Source organism: Tursiops truncatus, chromosome 1 (assembly GCF_011762595.2).
Source record: "Tursiops truncatus isolate mTurTru1 chromosome 1, mTurTru1.mat.Y, whole genome shotgun sequence".
Classification (NCBI taxonomy): domain Eukaryota; kingdom Metazoa; phylum Chordata; class Mammalia; order Artiodactyla; family Delphinidae; genus Tursiops; species Tursiops truncatus.
Window position 1 is genome coordinate 131,360,699 of NC_047034.1, and position 19,045 is coordinate 131,379,743.

The window sequence follows — 19,045 nt, forward strand, 5'->3', positions numbered from 1 at the left end:
TTACCTTTGAATATTTCTGTAACTCAGCATCGTCTGCAATCTGTGTGTCCAAAGTAGCAATCTAAATTCACAAGAAAGAATATTTCCAATATTTGTAAAAGCATAACTTTATTTCTTCCTAGGCTTTCTGAAAAAAATCTGTATAAAACCTATACGTTGATAACTCCATCTAAACTCTTTTCCACGTTTCTGAAATCCATAACACATAATGTAAAATTTCAGAGTATATTCGCTTTTGTGTTGTTATTGTTCTCCACAGCAATCTTTTTTCATAAATTATGCAAAAGTTGAACTAGAAGATGATGGACAAATACATGTACTATTTTTAAAAATCCATAGCCCCTAAAATTTTAATATAATCCTCCATTGTATTAAAGCCATAAAAATTTTATTCTTTTGACAAAACCAAGAGTATGGTCATTTTTACTTCTAAACCCCGGCCTTGAAACAAACTTTTCAAGGTCAGAAAAATCAGAGAAGTTTGGCAAAACTGAAGCATCTGACTTTCTACAGCAAGCTCAAACCATTTCCCTAGGAGAAAGAGCTGGCAAGGACACAAACAAAAGACCTGGACTGGTGGAAAGATCGTGGAATACTGAAAGCTTTTAATCCTGGCCTAAAACTATTGTTCTGAGCTTCAATGGTGAACACCCACAGAAGTGAATTCCGTGCAAGCAAAATACTGCACTGATGATTTGCATCTGTAAGTTGTTAATAGAATATGGTGCATCTGGAGGGAGGGGATAAGTTAAACAGTGGTCCAACTAAGGCTTCTAAAAGTACTGCACTTCAGATAAGTAGATTCTGGAAGAAAATAAAGTAAGAAACACTGGAGCACATGCATGAATGTATATACGCATATTTGCATGTATGCATTCATTCATCCGTCTTGCCTGGCTTCTCCTTTCGCCGCCTCATCCCTCAGAACATGTTACAACTCTTAATGAATAAACTGTCACTTTAAATTTCCAACTTCAAATTCTGTCTCCTCTTTCTAGCCCCTCTGTTATGACCTCACCGCATGATAAATAAAATTTGGAAAGGTGCTTATAAAGAGGATAAATTTTTAACCGAAAAGAGATCATCGCAAAACTGACCATTTAAAAATACTGGTACACCAAACTACTTTAAATATCAACCACTCAGGATAGCAGAAAAGGTCACTTGCTAGGTGATAACCTAATGAAAAAACAGCTTTGAAATCTATGAAGTAAAGAAGCAGCAGTTCATGAGGACCGACATGCAAGTACAAAACAAGTAAGAAGAGGAAGTATGCACTGTTTTGACTCATCTTAATGACACTGGAAAATGTCTAACAATAGATAGTGGCTAGAAGAGAAAAAAAAAAAAATCTCCAACCAGCCAACAAGTACTAATGACAAACATATGTAAGAAAACGTGAAAGACAAAAGAAATTTAATAGAATACTTTATTACTAACACATTTAGTGAACACTGTAGAGGCTTTTCTAAGTGCAGCTTTCTGTTTTCATGCGGATTCATATGGGGAAATGTAATCAATCCCTTACTCAGTGAATCTAATAACAGGTGAAAGGAAGCCTAATGGACCACTGGCATATAAACTTATAACTAACCTAAATTACTTCCTGTTCTCCCAAATACATTTGATAAGCATTCTTTCATTTTTCTCATAAAACTGTAAGATTCTTCATGAAACACAGGACTAATATCCACAACCCTTTCAGTGTATAATAAAACAAACAGATCATAAAAGCAATCATAAAAATGCCAACAATTTTAAGCAGCTGATACAGGTTATAAATTTAAAGGCAAGTCCTTTCTCTCCTAACATTTTTCTGCCTATTGTTGACTTAAATTGTTTCCACATGAACTGAGTGTCTGCTAATTGTAACTGAAACTTATCTGCAGTCCTTAACTGTCCTTGCAGCTTAAAATGAAAAAAAAAAAAAAAAAATCAATTAATTGATCCAGTACGGAAGAAACACAGGAGGAAAAAATAAAGGCCGGGCCGGCTATTCTTCGACTCTCCCATTTCTTTCAATTGTAGCCTTCAGAGCTACATTTCATTGACATGAGATGAGACATGAGTGTTTTTTATTAAAAGATTTTAACATACCATTACTTCATAATCAGGGCCCAGTAGGTTTTCCCATCTGGATTTCAGCTCATTTTCTAAAGAGGCTGGGACTCCTTCTGGATTAAAAAAATCAATAAACAAAACATTGAAACTACTGTGAGCTAAACACACTAAACTACTAAATTCTTCCATAACAGCACAGCTTCAGTAAGTAAAAGGGAAATAAATAAAAAGGAAAGTGCATTAACTTAGGTCTATTAGGTAAAGTAAATCAGAGGTGACTTGAAAGACTAATGTAGAATGTAAAATTTTACATTTTACTAATGTAAAATGTAAATTTGGTCTGTGACCAAATTATGATGGGGCTTTTGCTGTTAAGGAATATTTTAAAGGGAAGAGGAAATGATGAGTTATAAATGAAATTTGAATTATATAGTTTGTATACAAACATCCTGTGGCTTACAAGTAAAATGCATCTGGCTTTGGTTTATGCTATGTTAGGACAAACAAGGATTTAAGGTGAATGTTAATCACTTCAGAGTAGTACCTTCCACTCATCCACAGGAAAAGTAAAAACTTATCAAAATATCTTTACTATAAACAAGGCATATCAACATGACCCAATCAAATTTTCACTTGGGCAGATATAAAAGCTTTTCTGGTTTAATTCAACCAGTGAGTTGCATGAGCTTTAATACAATAGAAATTTTGTTTTACTTGGGTCTTTTGTGGCTACGTGGTTATCTTTTTTTTTTTTTTTTTTACTTTTTGCGGTACGAGGGCCTCTCACTGCTGTGGCCTTTCCCGTTGCAGAGCACAGGCTCCGGACGCACAGGCTCAGCGGCCATGGCTCACGGGCCCAGCCGCTCCGCGGCACGTGGGATCTTCCTGGACCGGGTCACGAACTCGCGTCCCCTGCATGGGCAGGCGGACCCTCAACCACTGCGCCACCAGGGAAGCCCTATCATATCTTTATAACTGTCTTACTTAAGGGTAATATTGCCTTTTTTGCATGGGTCAGATGATTTTAAAGAGCGCAGACAGATTTTAAGTGTCCTGCCTGTCCTCCGTATGATCTTAGCCAGAAGTCTGTAGTCTGAATGATGCCTAATAGACAAAAATCAAAGTACTAAAACTGTAATTTCAATTTAGATCCACAGTAGCGGCAGAAAATAAACAAACCTCCACCTTTTTTCTTTAAGAAAAACTCAATTTTGTCATGAGATTGGACAAGTCACAAAACACCACAACTGATATAACCACCTGCCTAAAATCAAACATAACTTGCAATATCAGTTTTTTCAAGCCTTCAGCAGACATCTAATCTCAGATGCATATCATGCTTAATTACAGAATACAAATCATTAAGTAAAACAGGCTAACCTCAAAAATCAGAGACGAAGACTAATGAACACTAAAGGACTTAAAATTACTAGATTTACAAAAGCATATCCATAAAGTAACTATATTAACTGATATGCTAGATTACATTTCGAGGATAACTAACTGAAGATCCTATTAAAAACAAAATATCATTCAGGTAGGCTCTGCACCTTTGTTCCTACTCTGTTAACATTTCTGTAAGAAATTACATTAAGAGTTCTATTAAATTTCTTACAGGCAGCAGTTTCCTATGTGGTAGGCTAATTTGAATAAAATTTGCAATGTATTGGTTGAACTGTAAGCTTAAAAACATGATATTTAAAGATATTTTATACACATATAAAATAATGTCGATATTTCACCTACAATTCTTTTGACTACATTTTTACCTTTCAGTCATACAGTGAAATCACAGTCATGAGTTTTAAAGCACAGCACAAAGGCCTAAGTACCAGAGGAAAGAGATTTATTTTAAGCAGCTCAATAAATCCTTGGCTACACAAAATGATCACACACAAAAATGAATGTTATGATGCTCTGAAACGATTATTCCAATGGCAATGAAGGGGAGCAGAATATGCCACCCCCAAATATTGCCACTTTGGCATGTGGATTATTTTCAGCTGAAGGCAATCAAGACCCAGCAGACTCAGGAAAAACTTTCACCTCTTCCTTAACTACCTAAAAGAATTTAGATAGGGAACCTGTACCAGAAAGACAGTTATTACCAGAGATAACTTTTTTATTTGAAAGACCTATCTGCATGGCTGGGCAAACTTCTAATTACCAAACATCTGCTCTTCTTATCCTCCTGTAAATTACTCTCTTCCCCTTGGAAGGCCCAGGCCCCTACCCCATTCCTTAACTCAGGATAGCACAGAAGCTTCAGTTGCCCAACTTGCCCTTGGGGCTCATATTTTTATGGGACTCTTACACATAGGAAATTAGTTTTTCTCCTGTGTTAATCTGTCTTATGTCGATTTAATCATTAGACCAGCCAAAAGAACTAGACGAGAAGAAGGGAAAACAGTTCTGCCCCTACAGCAAAAAGAGAGTTAACTTCGTAACATTTCGAAGAATTTGGTCTAACTCTCTAGCTGAAATTATATATACTCAGGGAGAAAAAAAAAAAAAGGTAGTGAAGTTGATCCAAAAAGATCAGATATTTCTAAAAATATTTCTAACTTTAGAATGTATTTGATTTTCACCTGATAGTTCATTGTACATCTCTCTGGGTTCACATGAATTTAAAGAGCAAAAATTAACTGCAATCTACTTGGGTCAAAAAGACCAAGTTAAATTTCCAAACTATAGGAAATTTTAAAACTTGAATGAGGGGTTTACTCCTTCCTTCAGGCCATTCTTTCCCAAGAGAAGGCAATCAAAGCCAAAAGCCAACGTGGACATGGATGAAGTTTTAGTCCATTTCATCCAACTGGCAAGGCTTCCCTGAGTGCCTTTGTATAGGAAACTGTGTGAGACTGTTACTCAACATGCTTACAGAATACAGTCAACTAGAGTAGACAAGGTATCAAAGAACAAAGCACAAGGACAAAGCTGCACATCAATTAAAAAGAAAATTAAACAATAAATATATAGCAACCTGGAAATTTGATAAAATATATAAAAATGTATACATTATTGTTATGGTGAAAAGGAAATACTGCTATATGTATACAGACAGCTGTATATCTATAGCTATATCGATGGTAATAATACAAGCTAAAGTATGCAGTAATTAAAAATGCCGACAAGATTAAAAGTTATCACACTAATAAAATGTATTCAAAATCAACATAATTGGGCTTCCCTGGTGGTGCAGTGGTTGAGAGTCCACCTGCCAATGCAGGGGACATGGGTTCGTGCCCCAGTCCGGGAGGATCCCACATGCCGCGGAGCGGCTGGGCCCGTGAGCCATGGCCACTAAGCCTGTGCGTCCGGAGCCTGTGCTCCGCAACGGGAGAGGCCACAACAGTGAGAGGCCCGTGTACCGCAAAAAAATCAACATAATTAAACAATGATTAAGCCACAGTATGCTCGATTCTCAACTGCCACAAGTGTTAAGATGTTGATATTAAGAATATCTTATTTTATATCTCTAAAAATGCCTCTAAAATTCCTCATATTATATTAACTATAAAGAGAGAAAGCTTTGAATTGAATGCTTCGTGCCTACCCAGTTTTTCTAAGGCTTGTATATTGTCATTTTTTAGATTATCCATTCTTCCTTCAGTTTCCTCATCTTCACTGAAATTAGTTTCCTTTTCCACTGCTCCAGTCAGAAAGAGGGCTGGTGTTTTTGGTGGTTCTACCACAGTTCCTAAAATAAGAATTGTTAATTTGAATCACTATCAGATGAAGGCCATATTTAAGTAAGCTTATTCCACTCTATTGTCCCATTTCACAACCTCCTTATAAACTCTTCAGGTAACTTACACATATGATTCCTTTAGTTAAAATGCCACTTGTGATAACCACTCAATTCATTAAAAAATACACTTGTAGTATTATTGAAAAGAATAAGGAACTAGGCAATGGGAAGAGAAAAGCAAGGTAAAGTCAATGACAAAGCAGGAGGAGATGCTTTTCAATATAGCCTTGGGGGGTGGGGGGAAGGAGGAGAACACTGGGGGCCATATGTTCTTGCTGCTGTGGTGGGCAGGGAGCAAGATATGCAGAAGAAGCCAGTTCCGTTGCTCTGGGCAATCCTAGGTTCTGGCATGACATCATCATGAGTTTCACAAACAACTCTACATAAGTAACCTTGTGAATGGGAAGAAAAGGGGAGAGTATTCTCCTGGTTGCAGAGTTTCCTTCCTTAGCTAAACTGAGTTAAGTAAGCATTCAATCTCAAGCATGCCAGTCATTATGTATCTCTTAAACACAAGAAAGGTTGAACAACAATCATTTTACGTTATTTTTAAATAACCACATGTAACTTATAAAGTATTCTTATCAAAAATATTGAACCTGGGCTTCCCTGGTGGCGCAGTGGTTGAGAGTCCGCCTGCTGATGCAGGGGACACGGGTTCGTGCCCCGGTCTGGGAAGATCCCACATGCAGCGGAGTGGCTGGGCCCGTGAGCCGTGGCCGCTGGGCCTGCACGTCCGGAGCCTGTGCTCCGCAACGGGAGAGGCCACAGCAGTGAGAGGCCCGCGTACCGCAAAAAAAAAAAAAAAAAAAAAAAAAAATACTGAACCTGAATTTAAGGCTCTAGCTCCTAGCTCACAAGAAACATAGGGGATGGAGGAACAAGTCAAATGACACCACAAGGAAACAATCAAATTCTCAATGTACCATTCTAGTGACAAATGGCCAAATCCCTTCAAAAAGTCTATGCCATGGAGGCAGGAGCAAGGGATTCTTCTAGATTAAGAAACCAAAGAAGCATAATACAATGCAATAGGCTCAATGCATAAAAATCAATGATCTTGATTTTATGAGGCTTTCGAGGGGAAGAAAGGGAAGTGGAAAAAGGAGCTACAAAAGACATTTGGGAGCAATTGGGAAAAATTAAGTATGTGTTGGGTATTTGATATTAGGGACTTACTATTAATTTTCTTTGGTGTGATAATGATATCATGACTATTTTTAGAAGCTATAACTGATGTAGGGCTAAATTGTCATGATATCTACTACTCACTCTTAAATGGTTCAGAAAAAGGTAAACAGATGATGCAAACATGGCAAAATGTTAACTGCTGATCTAAATGGTGGGTTTTTGGGTATCTGTTACATTAGTTTTCAATTTTCCTGTATGTTCAAAAAATTTTATAATAAAAAGTTTAAAAATATAACCAGTTAAAAGTTCCTATGATCTTCACATGACATTTTAAACCACACAGGATTTTTTAGAACATTAATCTCTTGATACACACTAAATGCACAGCCCAGTGCCAGCAAGACAAATGCCAGCCAGAAGCTGCTAATGTAGCTTGGGGAGAAGAGTTACACACTAAACAGTGTGCAGAGTACAAAGCAATACATGATTGGTTGTACGCTACAAGTAGTATACAAATTGGTACACAAATAAGTATATACAAGGTATGCAAATAAGAGTTTAGAGGAGAAAAAGACAGTAAGATTTTGAATGGCAGAGGAAGGTATTGCACAAGAGCTAGAAGCCATGCAGTTTGTTTCAGTAAAACAAACTTAAATGCTGACTATGAGGAAGGCGCACAGAGATGTGTTCAATGGGGCAGGGGACACAGGCATAACCACTCCCCTACATTATAGTGGCCACACACAAAACAGGTGATTACAACACGGTGTGAAAAATGCTACAGTAGAGTGCTCTTCAAAGGGTGCTAGTGAAACACACAGGAGGGACACCCAAACCATGGAAGAAGTGCAGATTTAGAGTCAAAACCTATCCCAATACAAATTTAAAATGTAGGCACGCCCAGTAAAGAATTGCTAATTCGCCGATGACATAGTTCATCTGATACAGCAGACTAAAGCCAAAGGCTCTATCACAGCTACTAAAAACCATTATAATGGTATAAATATGTATGTAAACCTTTAAGGTCAATACAGCATTTGTACATTCTGTACTATTTAGGCAATTTTAAATTTCATACACACAATGCAGTTGACAGGGCATCTATCTTTCAGCAGCAGAATTTCCACCACCACATAAAACTTAAAAAGTTCCAACATAGGGACTTCCCTGGTGGCGAGGTTGTTAAGACTCCGTGCTCCCAATGCAGGGGGCCCGGGTTTGATCCCTGGTTGGGGAACTAGATCCCACATGAATGCCGTGACTAAGAGTTCGCATACCACAACTAAGGAACTGATGAGCCGTAACTAAGGAGCCCACAAGCTGCAACTGAGGAGCCCACCTGCCACAACTAAGACCCTGTGCAACCAAATAAATAAATAAATGAAAAATAAAATTAAAAAAGTTCCAATGTAAATACAATTTAATATCAGTTGAAAGCAAACATTTCTAGGCTCATTATATCTTCAGAGGAGGGGAAAAAATAGGTACTCAACGTTTGACAAATTCTAATGGAATTATTTCTTACCCACTAGTTATATAATTAGTCATTCATTTTAATTTTTTTTGAACCGTACTTTAATTTATTGGCATTGTCAATCTATGAACAAGACAGGTTTTTTTTCTTTCCATGAAGGGAGATCGTTTTCAATCTGCCATAACACGTGCCCACACATCTTCACCTTGAACATGCAACATTTCAAGCTGTAGTCAGAGTAAATTACTCCTTTTACGCTTTCACAATTTTTATGCTGCTGCCAGAAGTCTTCTTGGCATTTGCTTTGAATCCTGTCTTCAATGCATCCCTCACTGCTTTTGTACAGATCTGGGAGTATCGGATGTAGCTGAGTCCAGCTTGTCGCCAGTATGCCACCATGATTTCACGAGAGGGGGCACGTCCGGCCACATCACGAGGACCTGTCAATGTTGGCTCAGCGTGCAGCCCAGCTGCCAGAAGGTCAGTCCTGAGAAGTGTAAGGGGCGGGGCCCCAGACCTGCCAGTCATTCTTTTTTTTTTTTTTAATAAATTTATTTATTTATTTTTGGCTGTGTTGGGTCCTCGTTGCTGTGCACGGGCTTTCTTTTTAGTTGCGGCAAGCGGGAGCTACTCTTCACCACGGTGTGCAGGCCTCTCATTAAGGTGGCTTCTCTTGTTGTGGAGCATGGGCTCCAGGTTCACGGGCCTCAGTAGTTGTGGCACATGGGATCAGTAATTGTGGCTCAAGGGCTCTAGAGTGCAGGCTCAGTAGTTGTGGCACACGGGCCCAGCCGCTCCGTGGCATGTGGGATCTTCCCGGACCAGGGCTCAAACCCATGTTACCTGCATTGGCAGGCGGATTCTTAACCACTGCGCCACCAGGGAAGCCCCAGTCATTCATTTTAAATTGAATGTGTTCCCATGATTGCCAAATTTTGTTGATCTATCTACATTTGTAAGTTGATAATTAAAAATTGTCATGCATACAATTTTGCATTTGTTCCATAATGAAAATTTACTATTCTTATAATCAAAGTAACAAATATTATTTTATAAATAAAAGTGTCCTTAATAGAAATCCATATTTTATTTTCTCTTGCTATAGTTCACAAAGTAAATCAAGAAATATTAGAATCAAATACATCATTAGAGGTAATATGAAACCTGAAGTTTGCAAAGTGTCAAAGCATTAGACAACTGAGAGCCCCTGGAACAAAATGTGGCAAAGCTTTATTATTCAAATATAAGAAATAAATGAAATTTGGAAGGTTTTTGGGAAAATGATTTCCATCTCCATTTAGAGAAGCTCTCAGAGCTTAATGCATGTCAGTGTTCACATTCTAACATTTGGACTGGCACGTTACAATAGGCAAAGGAAACTCTTCAAGGCATAAATGAATTGATTTCACTTCTCCACTGCTACTTTTCACAAGGTGGGCAGTTTTTCCTTCCCAGACTTATAGAACAATGAGTTGATCTTCCAAATGAGTTGATCTTCCAAACCCAGACAAGGTAGGCGGAGGGACAGAGGAATTAATTACCTCTGTCAGAGGGCCCTTCATGTGGAGAAGCAGATGAGGATGTTTTCCTTCGAACTAGGGTTAGGTGTACCACTTGCCCTGCATTTCTTAACACTTCAACAACATCCTGGTTGGCAAAACCCTGAATATTCACACCATCGACCTAAAACATTAAAAGATACATTAAACAGAAGTTCCAAGTTAGCTACCACTTTTAATTCTGGCAAGGCAGTATAAAGTTAGGCAATTCATTTCATCCCCAAAATAATTTGTATTAGACCTAAGAAAGTATTTTTGAATAAGGATGAAAAATTAGTAGTAAAACATGCTGACAAATTTTCTGAGAAACGAGAAAGCAAACTGAAACTTGTATTCCTAAGTCATACACTTAACTTATAGCCTGAGAAAGGTAGAGGGTCTTAATCTCTGATGCTATTCAAAATTCAAAGTGCCATAAAAGGTGGTCAGTTGTTATACAGAGCTCTCAAGACGTATTACTAGAAGCCATTATTACTAAAAGTGAACAGGCCATCCAATACTTCACCCCTCTACTATATATCATTATGTGATATTTTCCAGAAGAAACTGATCTCCCTCCATTAGGTTTTCTAGTATTCTGAAAAAGCACATGCAAGAAAGGTATTTGCTAATCTCAGTCAAGTCCAATCACACATTCTTATTAAGTCCATCATGACCAACAGGCTTCCTCGCTCAATCTTCTTCAAGCTAGCCAAACCACTGCTATAGCTTTCCCCCAATACCTTCTCCAAAATGTTATCACTCATCTCCAAACTGCCAGTCACAAGATATTTCCTAAGCCCAATAACAGAAAAGCCAAGGGTCATGAAAGGTGCTTCCTTAGATGGACCTGAAGGACATTCAAATTATACCAACAAACATTTGTTTCTGTATAAATCAATAAATTAAATGTGTGTGTATACATGCTTCAAAATTATTATGAAAATAAACTGTAGGGCTTCCCTGCTGGTGCAGTGGTTGGTTAAGAATCCGCCTGCCAATGCAGGGGACACGGGTTCGAGCCCTGGCCCGGGAAGATCCCACATGCCGCAGAGCAACTAAGCCCATGCACCACAACTACTGAGCCTGCGCTCTAGAGCCTGCACGCCACAACTACTGAGCCTGCGAGCCACAACTACTGAAGCCCACACACCTAGAGCCCATGCTCCGCAACAAGAGAAGCCACCGCAACAAACAGCAGCCCCCACTCGCCGCAACCAGAGAAAAGCCCGTGCACAGCAACGAAGACCCAATGGAGCCAAAAATAAAATAAATAAAATAAATTTATAAAAGAAAAAGAAAATAAACTGCAAAATTTAACTAATTTCTACTAAATGGAGGAAATACCAATTACAATCCAAATTAATAAAAGGCAATGATGGCATTCTCAAAAACAAAAAAATCTCAATTTTGTATATACTCAAAATTACTATTAATAGAAAAACTACTTTCACAAAGAGATAAATAGCTCTAGTAAATGGCCTATTAATTGCATATAAAATTGATGAATTTAAAGAACACAAAGAGGTGCTTGAAATGTTTTATAAGAGAATGCTAGAGCATCTTTCAAATATATGTGTATGTATATTATAATATACATATGTATACAGTATTTTTTTTCCTGCCAATATCATTAGTGACTCCTTTTTTCACAGGCAGTTAAAAAAAAAAATTAGAATGGACAAACAACAAGGTCCTGCTGCATGGCACAGGGAACTATATCCAATCTCCTGGGATAAACCATAATGGAAAAGAATACTAAAAAATGAAGGTATATACGTGTAAAACTGAGTCACTTTACCGTACAGCAGAGATTGGCACAATGTTGTAAATCAACTTATATTTCAATTAAAAAAATTTCTTTTTAATTAAAAAAAATTTAGGACCATGAGAGTCCAAATTAATGAGATTTCACTGCACTAACAATCTTAATTTTTTAAAAACATTATGAGACTATATTAAGCCATTCCCATTGCATATATATTATAATAATGATAACTTTTTCCCCCAACTTGATTCAGTTCTAAAACAGAGGGCAGTTACTTACAGCAACTATTTGGTCATTCACTTGAATTTGACCATTGTGGTATGCAGCGCTGCCAGGTATTATACTTTTCACATAAATCCCTGAAGCTTCTCCTACGGTGCACAAAACATATGGAAAAAGGAAGAAAGCTCTAATTAGGCCTTGATTGCAAAATTCATATCAAGAGGTTAATTAGCTAAAGGGGCTGACTGAAGGCTTGATAAATACTATTCTGAATGCAAGCAGAGAAACTGATGGATTATTTCAAACTGTCACCATAACAAGTGACCCAAATTTGAAATGATTTGATTGATGCCTATTTTTGGAAAAATAATCAGTAATGGAACCTTGATGAAATGCATTCCAGTATCAGCTGGAATTCAGGAGAGCTCAGGTTAAGTCTTACTCTCTTCTCTTGGTCCATCTCCCTTCTCACTGCTGACTTGCCATAAACCTTCATCATTTCTCAGCAGCACTAAGAAAAGAGGGCCCTAACAGGTCTTCCTACATTTAGTTCACTGCTCATGTTAGCTTCTATATATATCATAAAATGTATATAAAAATTACAACTATATAAAAAGTATGCATGCCTATGGGCAAGGGCTGGAAGAAAAGTTAGAAAAAGAAAGACCATAGCTCTGGAAGATTTTATATTTTTATCTCAATTTCAAATGAACTTAAAATATTGTCTGTAGAAGGAATATAAACAACAATGGATTCCTACAGCCTACATGATAAAATGTAAATTTCATAGAATCACATTCAAGGACCTCCATAATTTGCCCCAAACTTCTTGATTTACTTCATCTTCCAACTACTGCTCCAATAAGACAAAAGTCCAGACACACAAGATTCATGATGTTCCACCAAAACACCAAGGATTTTCTATATTCTATCCCTTTTCTCATTTTTTATTCCTGTCGATCTCAACCCTTCTATCTAAATCCGTCTCCTTTTCCATGCTTAGTACAAATGCCTCTTTCTTTGTGAATTCTCCATTTCCCTCTGTCATAATGAGTCTTTCATCTGCTATATGATGATAGTTTGCTTGCATTTCTGATAACACATACGTTTCATTTATCCTCAAACAACTGACAGTTATTTACATGTTTATCTCCCTGAATAGACTTTTCTTATATTCATTTTTCTACTCCCTCTAAAACTAAGCAAAGCAACTGCTCAAAAGTTCCAATGAATGGAATAAAGCAAAAACTATTTTGAAAGATTACATGTTTAAAAAGTATATTGAGGTATAAAATGTTCTAGTGTTTGGATTCAACACTGCTCCCCCAGCCCTTGCTCCAGTCCCAAAAGCTTCTTTTGAGGGTAAAGAAGTAAAATGATTCTTTTCTTATTCAGTAACATAAACATCAAATTTTCTGTTATCTATCATTCACTTCATTTTACTCTGCATGTATATCACTAGGTTTACAACTTGAAAACTTAACGTAATAAAGGTTCATAAACCACAAGTTTATGATTTCTCTAACCAGACAGCATATTAAGAGCTACTCAGTACATTTTTTTTGCAACATTATTATACAATCCATACTTAGCTCTTTAGAACTCATTTAAATTCTGAACCTAAAAATGGTGGCACTTAGAAAAATCTAAAGGGAAAACAGTTATTTCATTAGGCTAAAATAGCACAAGGTGGTCTGACATGAATTTCATTCAGGACTTTGAATATATTAGCACTTTTAATCTTTCCACCTGCTGTAAATATGCAAAATAATAACTTAAAAAAAATTAACTCTGTAACCTTGCAATTTTTAAAAAACTAGAACATTTCATAACTTTAACTTTTCATCTTACTAGCAAATATTTGTGAAAAAGATTTATCTTTCTTTACTAGTGATAGTGATTTCTTATCATAATAGAGTAACTCTTACAGTGAAAGTTACCAAAGCTTTGCATGTTGGAGTTCAGGGAGTATTATTCAGAGATACTTGGGCCATGCATTTATTCTTACAATGTATTCCCTTTATATGAAAGAAAAATAATTCTAATTAAAGCATTTGTTTTATCTTCTTTTGATAATTAAACATAATAATAATACTTTTTTGACATTCACAATATGAAATATACGCAGTAATCATTTTACTTTATCACATGTAAAATGTCATAATATGCAACAGTCTCAATATTCAAAATATATCTATCTTAGAAACGAGGAAGTACAATTCAAATGTTATACACTATGTTGGATAAATTAAATTCCTTTGTTAATGACTATTGAGCCAGCTATAAAACTACTGAGATAAAACTGTGATTCTCTAATCATTTTTTGTAATTGGTTGCTATTACAGATTCATGGTTTTATTGTTCAATGTTTAGATTAAGATCTGCAGATATTTAATTTTACTCTCTAGAAACCTTAACATCCTTTACAATTATTTCCAAATGTAAAATAGAAATGATTCATTTACCTGTCTGAGCGGTTCCAACATAACCAACAATTCTAATTCCAAGACTTTGTCCATCTTTTTTAATGAGTTCAACATCATAAGTTTCAAAAAGAGTAGAATTGTCCTGAAAGGAAAAAAATAATTTTAATTAAATATAACGTTTAGTTATCTAGCTTGTGTACATAGTCAATTTGTGCATGGTTTGTCAAGTATTTTCTGAGCGCCTGTGCTACGCAGAAGTTTAAGATTGTCTCTGACTTTTGATCCCTGGTGCCATTCCTGTGTTTATATCATGGAAAAGGGAGATTATCCAGGTAAGCCTAATCTAAGCAGGCACCCTTCAAAAGCAGAGAGTTTTCTCCTATTGATGGCAGAAAGGGAAGTGAAAAAGATTTGAAGCATAAGGACTGGACTTGTGGTTTGAAGAAGGAGGGGTCATGTGAGAAGGAACACAGGGGGACTTAAGGAGCTGAAAGAGGTCCTTAGCTGACAGCCATTAATACAGAGACTTCAGTCCTATGGCTACAAGAAACTATTCTGCCAACAATATGATAGAGCTTGGAAATGGACTGTTCCCAGAGCATCCAGATAAGAGCCCAGCCAGACCAACACCTTGATTTAGGCTTTGTAAGACTCTAAGAAGAGCCCAACAGAGCTCACCCAGACTTCAGACCTACAGAGCTGTGGACCAACAAAGGGTACTGCTTCAAGCCACAACGTTTGTGATCATTTGTTATACAACAAGAGAAAACTAATACAGCCACTTAGAAAAAACTCAGCGTAAATTTGTATCTGAAAGAATTTAAAGAAAAAGTTAGAAACAAATGGTAAGCCTAACCATTGTAAGCAAAAAATATTGACCTAAAACTGATTATCATTCTTGTCTTCTAATTTAAAATATTTCTGTAAAAGAGTAAGGTGTCGGGCTTCCCTGGTGGCGCAGCGGTTGAGAGTCCGCCTGCCGATGCAGGGGATACGGGTTCATGCCCCGGTCCGGGAAGATCCCACATGCCGCGGAGCGGCTGGGCCCGTGAGCCATGGCCGCTGAGCCTGCGCGTCCGGAGCCTGTGCCCCGCAATGGGAGAGGCCACAACAGTGAGAGGCCCGTGTACCGCAAAAAAAAAAAAAAAAAAAAAAAAAAAAGAGTAAGGTGTCTAAAAACATAATACCTTGCTTTCAATTCAAAACATTAATAATAGAAAGTAAATAACCGATTGCATCAAATTCTCACTTATCACATAGCTACACTGGTTCCTCACTACAAAGTAGAAGGCTTCAGCAAACCAGAAGAATGGATGGAAAAGAAAATGGTTCTCACTAGTTTGGAGAAGAAAAATGATTCTAATATCTCCGACAGAAAACTTCCACTCACATGGTTCCAAGTAGGGAAAGGCTTTTCAGAAGACACCAAATGGCTCCTCAAATGAATGTGAAAGGTGGCTTCCCACCCCCTTCTCACCATAATCACTTCTCTTTTCTTCTTCCTGGCTTGTCCTTTTAAAAACTATTTCTTTCCTTTTGCCTTATTATCTCTTGATTCAGAGCCTGTGAGATGGATGGAAAGAACTTGGGACTGCGGGATGGGGGGACCAGATTGAGGCAGTCAAAAGGTACAAACTTCCATTTGTACCTTGTATTATAAGATGAATATGTACTAGAGATGTAATATACAACATGATAAATATAATTAGCACTGTATGTTATGTATGAAAGTTAAGAGAATAAATCCTGGGTTCTCATCACAAGAAAAATTTTTTTTCTATTTCTTTAATTGTATATGAGGTGATGGATGTTCACTAAACTTATTCTGATAATCACTTCATGATGTATGTAAATTAAATCACTAGGCTGTACACCTTAAACTTATAAAGTGCTGTATGTCGATTTTATCTTAATAAGACTGAAAGACAAAAACCAAGAAAAGAACTTGGAATGGACCAGAAGGATCTAAATTCAAACCCCAGCTTTGCAAATTACTACCTGTATGACCTTTAAAACAAGTTATTTGGACTTCCATTTCCTCATCTATTAAGTGGATGATAAGACCTATCTTGCAGAATTCTTATGAAAAATTCAGATGACTTAGACAATTCCAGGTGCTTGATAATGATTAATGGTAATGATTATATAACTGTAATGATTGTTAATAAGCAAAATAAAAATTATTATTATTAATGTCTATTCCCTTTGGCCAGTCTGTTCTTATCAGTGATAACACACATACGCTGACCAGTAGTTACACTTTCCCCTCCACTATCTGGATATCTGTTCACCAATCTTATGAAATAGAAATGCAGGTATTATTATTCTCCAATTTACAGATGAGTAGCTGAGGCTCAGGGAAGTTGAATGACTTAACCCTGAGAAATGGCAAAAAAAGAAAATCAAACTTGTCTAGTGTCTACAAATTGGGCTCTCCTCTGCTTCCCTGTTGAGCACTGAGACACAACTCACACGCATGCGACACTTGGAGTGGAAAACATTTCTAATCCTGCAGTAAATCACACCCAGTACTGAATTTACCATGAAAGAGTAATTTGTATACTCACAGAACTAGGGCTCCTGTTGGCTACAGCAGGCAGGGCAACAGGTAAGGCTGCAGGGGCAGGAGGGGCTATGGAAATTTCACCAACTGGGTCTCTTGCAACAAGCATCCTGACAGAATTCCCACAGTTCCTCAGCACTTGTGCAACTTGCTCACTGGTCATTCCCTGCACATTTGTGCTACCAATCTTCAAGATGTGATCCCCTGTCTGGAGTCTTCCATCCTTTAATCCAAGGAAAAAAAAAATTATTATGAGAAATCATTGGTCTAACTTCACTAGTTAATAACAATTCATCAGACCTTGACTCGTGGCAAAATGGCTGATAAAGAAGCCATCTAAAAATGCTGAATAAAATATAATACTTTTAATGAACAGCTGAATTGGCAATAGAGAAAAGGAAGTCCTTGTAAAACAAAAAAAGAAGGGGAGGGGGCACAGGAGGAGAGTTCAAAAGGAAAAGAGCAACCAGATTTTTAAAATGGCCATTTGCTTGAGGATATCACTTCATGCCTAATGGCCTAGAACCAGGTAAAAATAGCCACATACGTAAGGAAGTGACCTGAAAGCCCTGGGCATTAGGAAAGGAAGAAAGTCAGATCAGAGGCCACCGACAAAAAGTGAAGAACCCTAAGGGCCAACAAGCCCAGTGACACATTTGAGGAACAGCAAGATGTCAGTGTGGCTGGAAGAGAATGAGCAAAGAGGAGAGTAGTCAAGAACCGATGGGAGGGCTTCCCTAGTGGCACAGTGGTTAAGAATCTGCCTGCCAAGGCAAGGGACACAGATTCGTGCCCTGTCCCGGGAAGATCCCACATGCCTCGGAGCAACTAAGCCCATGCATCAAAACTACTAAGCTTGAGCTCTAGAGCCTGCGAGCCACAACTACTGAAGCCTGCGCGCCTAGAGCCCGTGCTCCGCAACAAGAGAAGCCACGACAATGAGAAGCCCATGCACTGCAATGAAGAGTAGCCCCCACTCACCTCAGAGAAAGCCCGCACACAGCAACAAAGAGCCAACACAGCCAAAAATAAATAAATAAATTTATTTTAAAAAAAAGAACCGATGGGAGCATTACCAGGGGGTCAGCAGTATACAGCATCTGCTCTGAGCCAGGGGGAAGGGAAGTCATTGGAGGGTTTTTGGCAGTGGAGTGACATGATCTGACTTATTTTTAACAAGATCACTCCAGCCTTTAAGCTGAAAATAGACTAAAGGAGAAAACAATAGAAGCAGAGATACCAGTTGGGAGGCTAATGCAATAATCTACAAAGAGACAACAAGAGCCTGGACTAGGTTAGCAGTTGGGGTGTTGAGAAGTGAGATTCTAGATGTATTTCTAATGAACTGTCAACAGACTCTGCTGATAGCTTCTACATGGGGTGTGAGGGGAAAATGGAATCAAAACTCTAAGGTTTTAGCCTAAGCAGCTGGAAAGATAGAGTTGCTATTGAGATTGAAAAAAAAAAAAATTACAGAGGAACAGGTGTGTGGGAACAGAAATCAGGAGTTCAGTTTTAGAGATGTCTAGTCTGAGATGCCCATTAGACACTGCAAGTGGACATATCAGATACGCAGCTGGATATACAAGTCTGGAGGTCAGCAGAGAAGTCCAGACTACACATTTAAATTTGGGAGTCATGAGCATATAGAAGGTATTTAACATCATGACTCTGGATGAGTTTAGAGGAAGGATGTGCAATCTCCTGCTTCTTAAGCTGGTGATATATATATATATATGGGTAATCATTATTACTATTTAACACGATCTATTTCATAAACTGGATTATAGGTACATTGGTGATTATTATTTAAAATGTGCACAGACACTATGTATACTTTTATATGTTTGTATATTTCACTCATTGTAAAGTTTAAAACATAATACATCAAAAAGTATATCAGGGAGGAGGAAGAAGATGGCGGAAGAGTAAAACGCGGAGATCACCTTCCTCCCCACAGATACACCAGAAATACATCTACACGTGGAACAACTCCTACAGAACACCTACTGAACGCTGGCAGAAGATCTCAGACCTCCCAAAAGGCAAGAAACTCCACACGTACCTGGGTAGGGCAAAAGAAAAAAGAATAAACAGAGACAAAAGAATAG

General features: G+C 37.6%; 1 protein-coding gene across 8 annotated transcripts in view; it reads right to left on the minus strand.

The window, feature by feature from the left end:
- The window catches only part of PATJ (PATJ crumbs cell polarity complex component), a 359,130-nt gene that overhangs the window by 299,293 nt on the left and 40,792 nt on the right, over nt 1-19,045 (minus strand). For all 8 annotated transcript variants that reach the window (XM_073789059.1, XM_073789054.1, XM_033865626.2 and 5 more), the window contains exons 8-14: nt 16,939-17,157; nt 14,411-14,513; nt 12,003-12,094; nt 9,959-10,100; nt 5,618-5,761; nt 2,098-2,174; nt 5-61 (exon numbers count right to left, since the gene is read on the minus strand). In XM_073789059.1, coding sequence (XP_073645160.1) covers nt 5-61; nt 2,098-2,174; nt 5,618-5,761; nt 9,959-10,100; nt 12,003-12,094; nt 14,411-14,513; nt 16,939-17,157 — 834 coding nt within the window. The remainder of the gene's footprint in view (nt 1-4; nt 62-2,097; nt 2,175-5,617; nt 5,762-9,958; nt 10,101-12,002; nt 12,095-14,410; nt 14,514-16,938; nt 17,158-19,045) is intronic.